General features: G+C 39.9%; 1 protein-coding gene across 3 annotated transcripts in view; it reads left to right on the top strand.

Moving 5' to 3' along the window:
* The first annotated feature begins 764 nt into the window (after window positions 1-764).
* Window positions 765-6,000, top strand: part of LOC122817622 — a 357,468-nt gene continuing 352,232 nt past the window's right edge. Inside the window, exons 1-2 of one of the 3 annotated variants that reach the window (XM_044090670.1) lie at window positions 766-1,239; window positions 1,464-1,947. In XM_044090670.1, coding sequence (XP_043946605.1) covers window positions 1,609-1,947 — 339 coding nt within the window. In that variant the 5' untranslated portion in view covers window positions 766-1,239; window positions 1,464-1,608. Of the gene's footprint in view, window positions 1,948-6,000 lie in introns of all 3 variants that reach the window. The other 2 variants (XM_044090671.1, XM_044090672.1) reach the window with 2 other exon arrangements.

The following is a 6,000-nucleotide window of genomic DNA, read 5'->3' as shown; positions in this document are numbered from 1 at the left end:
GAAAGAAAAAAAAAAACAAATGCCAAAATGTAGGTTCCTTATTTAACTGTGAACGATTTTGAGGGACTCCCATTTTTAGCTCAAAACATTACACTGTTCAAGTATTAGTTATTTATTTAACTTTTGTGAAAGGTGCCACAGCACAATTTCAGATTTATTTGACTTCAGAAAACACTCGATAATTTATGTTACCTGAAATTGTGACAAAAAAGTGATGATTACAGTTACTCAACAGTAAGTGTCATACATTAAACACTTATTTTTCAGGTAACGTGTATTTACAAATCCACGTTATCGGATACATTCCGCTTAACTTCTTAGCGCAAGAAATTAAATATGGAGAAAAGCCTGACATAATGGCGGACAGCTTAAAAATAGGAACAAATTAAAAAAATGCTCTTATAAACTTAGATAGTTGTTAGAATAACAGGATTTGTGTTAGCATGCATTTTTTTCTGAAAGATATGTAGTCTGAAACTCAAATGTATGTAATTTGTAGTGACTTCACCCCGGAGATAATACTAGTGAATTACAAAAAAAAAACGATTTTTATGAGGAACAGACCAAAAATCTGAGTGGAAAATCTGGACATTTGAAAGCTATGATCAGATAACGGTTATCCTGTTAAGCATATTAACTGAAATAGTCTTAGCCTGTTCCTGGAGATACCAGGTCTACTGTAACCAGGTGAGGGACCATCACGGTTTCCAGGGGCGCGGGTGCACCGCGCAGACACAGCAGTGCGGTGACCTGATGCGCAGGCTCAGGAAATCCCCAAGTGGAGGACTGAGTACGAAGCTGTAGTACGGAAGTGCGAGTTTTGTAATATTCAGACCGCTATCCTACGCTCTGGTTTAATTGTCTTGCAGAGAGTATTACTGCAGCATTGACGTTTGTTACCCAATTCAAGAGTGACCGCCACGGAGAGAGTAACTTAGGTTCATAGCGGTTTGGGTCCAGCTGGGTGCCCGTTTGGCATAGGCGTGAGACGGAGGTCTTACTTGATAAAGAGTGGCACTTAAATCTTGCTTCGTCTTGCCCTGGGTAACAACAAAATATATGTAGGGATAGGGAATCAGTAGTCGGGTCGTCCTTTGCAAAAGGGCACGCTTGCCAACATATTACAGTGATGACTAAAGGGCATCAAGTGCATTAAACGTCTCCTCGGAATCAAACCTTACAGATGTTACTGCATTGCCTGGCACTTCGTTTCAGTTAAATGGTAACCGACTTTCCAAGGTGTGAATAGTGGAACTAAATTGCATTTCACTTGTGGGCATGTTCCTTCTTAAGCCATATGTATTTTGTTATCGATTTCTTATTTAAAATATCTGGAACACGTTAACAAAACCGTCTTTTACCGTCACACTTAAAGTAGAGATATTTGTAGTACTGTACATTTCTGAAATAAATACATATCATTGTTTGAGTTGGGATTTTAATTCGCACGCCTTTTATTACAGAATATATACGCATTAAAAGTGACACTGGGTGACACTACCGTGGACAGGCTCCTTTAAAAACAAGGAAAGGAGATTGTGTAGCTAGCTCAGTTATATATAGCTGCGAGCGCTGGCATTTACCCTTTTCTTATGAGGTACGGCAGCTATGAGCTACAAAATGAGCAACTCTGTGGAGAAGCTTGCAACACAACCTTTAACCGTTCAAGACTGTGATCAAAGCAAAGGGGAAACAACATACTGCAGTTCTGCTGATAAATTTGGAGTGAGCCGTCAATGTGCACCAAAGGCCTCCTGGAAAAAGTGGATCCCAAGGGTGCTACTTGTTCTTATTCTACTGGGTGTGATAGCTGTGCTCGTTGTCCTCATTTTTCACCCCTTATGTGTGCGGTCATGCCTGACACAACAACTGGAAACGTTCAAGAATACAACCGTAGTCCGTGTTGGCGAGCTTAATTCCTCTTTGGCCTTCTGTTTAAGTAATACAGTAAGCAAATGTTTGTAGTTTTTCTTGTATCCTTTACGTACCCCAACATCTGGTCATGTCTTGCAGTTAAGCATGGGGTGAATTGTAGATGAACAATTACAAAAGGATTGCTTAAAAGTTTTCACAATTTAGCTTTTCCAGTGATGTATTGTTCTTGCACATTATGCGATGCCTGATATTTGTCACGATGGTCATTTAGGAAATTAGTTTACTTTACAAGTATTTAGTTATTATACATGAATTATTTATTGACTTCTCAATAAACATCTGAACTATGATTATATTTACAAAAGTTCTGCATTAGTTCCAAATAAAACAAATGCCAAAACGGCTGAGACAAACGGTCAGTACAGAGATGCAGCAGTTAGCATTTTTTTTAAATAGATAGTGTTTACTTCTCGGTTGGGAAGCCATATTTATGGAGCCTGCACATTTTCCGTGTGTCCACTTAGATTTTCTTTAAGTGCTTTTGTTCCCCTCCTATATCCCAAAATGTGCTGTAAGTGAATTAGTGATTCACCAAGTTATCCACAGGTGTGTGTGTGTGTATTTACCATGAGTGAATGTACATATTATCCCCTGATGTGTTGGGTATCATTTTCAGCATTACTTTCCCAGATGTGCACCCAGTATTGGTTCTGACTTCAGAGCAGCCCTGCAATGGTTTATGCAGATAACTGGCAAATGGATAAAGACTAAGTCAGGACATACAAACATATAACTGACTGATAGAAGATCCAAATAAAAAAAAAAAAAAAAAAAAAAAAAAAAAACAAGGGTCATATTTTGCACTGGCATATTTGTTTCATGTACAAATAACTTGAATTAGATGGAGTGACTGATAGGTGTAGCCTAAACAAAGTGCTGTTAGTAACAGATTGCTTGAAAGACTGAGATGCTTGGTGAGATGCCTCTTTCCAGGAGAGGAAGGATGGGTTACTGTGTTAGGCGGCAGCCCCGGGAATGGAAAAAGTGCACCTTTCAGGGGAACTGATGAATTTAAGGGTGAAGCTTTATTTTATTTATTTATTTTTTTGGACTGTGCCTGGCAGGGTAGTTAACCACATATAAACTGGAAAAGTATGGGCAAAAGAGAACTTCAGGGTGCAGCTGGAAAGGAGTGCTGTTTGAGTTAACTAAGGAATACAACCACCTGTATGCATCGACCTGTACCTTGTTGCTGTGTACAATTGCAACTTTTCCAGAGATGTCTCCTGGTCACATTCATTGTGCTCAATTGGTACAGAGGAAGAACTTGACAGAATGTATGTGCTTATATAGATAGGTCTGTTAGGCCACGTTCTTAGTCACACAACATGTCTAGTTAAGAACTCAGAACTGTCTGAATGCTGAGAGTAGCACTCATTGATACACTGTATATGTGTAGAAAAAACACAATTTAACTAATCAAGACCTTGTAGATTTTAACCGTGTATAAAAGAGCACTAGCAAGTGACAGTACAACTGCATATCAGGAACTCTGCTATGTGGGCCACTAACAGTCTACCAGCTGCTTTAACTCCTTGATTATCAAAGGATGAGTGCCGCAGTAACCAGTTATGGAAAGTCATAGTTTCCTTTACAGTTCCTGAAATCCATGCACTTCTTTACTAGAGATTCTTACTTGTGTTCCTCTCCTTACAGAAGTCATGTATGCAAATAAAACATTATACATAAGTTTTTCTGTCATAATCTTTATATGCAAGGATATCATGAACATCTCAAGATTTGGGATCACAGCACATATTGTTAGAAATATTTGCACTCTGCAGTCCTTTATGCAGATTTTCATGTACCCCAGAGTGGTAAGCACTAGGTAGCCTATCTACCACGGGAAGAGTGGGTTTTGGCCCTGAAATTGTAGTTCATTGGCCATTTGGGCAGTTTTTCCATCTCTTTCTATTTTCTGGTCAAAAGCCCATTTTGCGTCTGGTCCCCACCTTTCCTATAACTAGTGTAATCCAGGTACAGATTTGTTGTACCCAGGACTGTTGGTAAGCATCTGAGCCCCCCAAGCTCTTCTGTGTTGGAGAGAATCCTTCTAGCTGATCAGTGGGAGTGGAAAGCACTAGGTAACCTATCTACCACAGGAGGAGTAGTTTCTGGACCAGAAATTATAGTTTATTGGCCATTTGGGAAGCTTTTCCATCTCTTTCAACCTTCTGATTTAAAAGCCTGTGTTTGCGCTTGTTTCCTGCCTTTCCTGTTACTAGTCTAGTCCAGGTACATATTTGCTGTATCCAGGACTCTTTGTAAGCTTCTGAGCCCCCCAAGCCATTCCGTGTTGGAGGGAAGCCTTTTAACTTATCAGTGGGAGTGGTAAGCATCAGGTAGCCTATCTACCACAAGAGGAGTGGTCCCTGGCCCAGAAATTGTAGCTATTGGCTGTTTGAGCAGTTTTTTTCCATCTCTTTCAACTTTCTGGTTTGAAAGCTGCACTTGTGCCTGTTTCCTGCCTTTCCTATAACTAGCCTAGTCCGGTTACAGAGTTGCTGTATCCAGGATTAATAATCTTCTGAGCCCCCAAGCCTTTCTGTGTTGGAGGAAAGCCTTCTAGCATATCAGTGGGAGTGGTATGCACTGGGTAGCCTATCCTCCATGGGAAGAGTGAGTTTTGGCCCAGAAATTGTAATTTATTTGGGCAGTTTTACATCTTTCAACTTGTTGGCTTAAAAGCCTACGTTTGTACTTGTTCCCTGCCTTTCCTGTAACTAGTCTAGTCCAGGTACATATTTGCTGTATTCCAGGACTCTTTGTAAGCTTCTGAGCCCTCCAAGCCTTTCTGTGTTGGAGTGAAGCCTTCTAGCTTGTCAGTGGGAGTGGTAAGCATTAGGTAGCCTATCTACCACAAGAGGAGTGGTTCCTGGCCCAGAAATTGTAGCTATTGGCCATTTGGGCAGTTTTTTTCCATCTCTTTCAACGTTCTGGTTTAAAAGCCGCACTTGCGCTTGTTTCCCACCTTTCCTGTAACTAGCCTAGTCCAGATACAGAGTTTATGTATCCAGGACTGTTGGTAAGCTTCTGAGCCCCGCACGCCTTTCTGTGTTGGAGGAAAGCCTTCTAGCTTATCAGTGGGAGTGGTAAGCACTAGGTAGTAGGGTTGCCACCTTTTCAAATGGCCAAAGTGGGACATTTTCATGACACACATCAGATTTTACAGGCAGACACATACCCACGGTCAGTACAACGGATAGAACTTAACTTTTTTGCCTAAATAAAAGCTTATTTTTGTAGCAGTTTAGTTGCTTATTATGTTTCTTGTAACATTTAGGCATTTTAGATACAGAAATAACTATTTTATGCAACTATTACATAAAATATGGGACATAATTATGTCCTACAATCTCAGGACATTTGCCATTTTTAATATTTTTTGTCAGGACACAACTGCCCAAAGAGGGACTGTACCTCGCAAAGTGGGATAGGTGGTAACCCTACTAGGTAGCCTGTCTACCACGAGAGGAGAGGTTCTTGGCCCAGAAATTGTAGTTTAATAACCATTTGGACAGTTTGTCTGTCTCTTTCAACTTTCTGGTTTAAAAGACCACATCTGCGCTTGTTTCCCATCTTTCCTATAACTAACCTACTGGGTAGTACTAGAAAGCCTTAAACTGATACAAGCCTTCTAGCTTAGGAGAGAGACTTTGGAGTAATTATCAGTTTTCTGTACTTTCTTGCTGTACGTAATGTTTTTCTGCCTAAACGCAGATTTTCCAGCGTTTCTTGTGATTTAAAAGCTTGTTTTTTCACATATTGTACTTATTTGACTGCTTGCACTTTTAAAAAGTTGTTTTTTGGTTAAATAATTTGTTTAACTGTTGTAGGCTACACACTAAAGTGTGATAGCCTTTTCTGATTGTTTGTTGTCGTTTAAAGCTGTTTTAAGTGTATTTTTTACTGTTTTGCCTACCTTTTCAAAAAAAAAACCAAAAAAATTCCTTGTTTCCCACCTTTCTAAGCTAGTATAGTCCAGTGTTCAGGCTAGTGCTGAATTCAGTATTGTGTTACAAGTTTCTGAGTTGCCCATACCTTACTTGGATAGAAGGAAGTTTC

The sequence above is a fragment of the Protopterus annectens genome, chromosome 13.part0 (assembly GCF_019279795.1).
Source record: "Protopterus annectens isolate FY-2018-M chromosome 13.part0, PAN1.0, whole genome shotgun sequence".
Lineage (NCBI taxonomy): Eukaryota > Metazoa > Chordata > Ceratodontiformes > Protopteridae > Protopterus > Protopterus annectens.
Note: the sequence above shows the minus strand (reverse complement) of the source record. Positions and strands in the feature narration are given on the sequence as shown.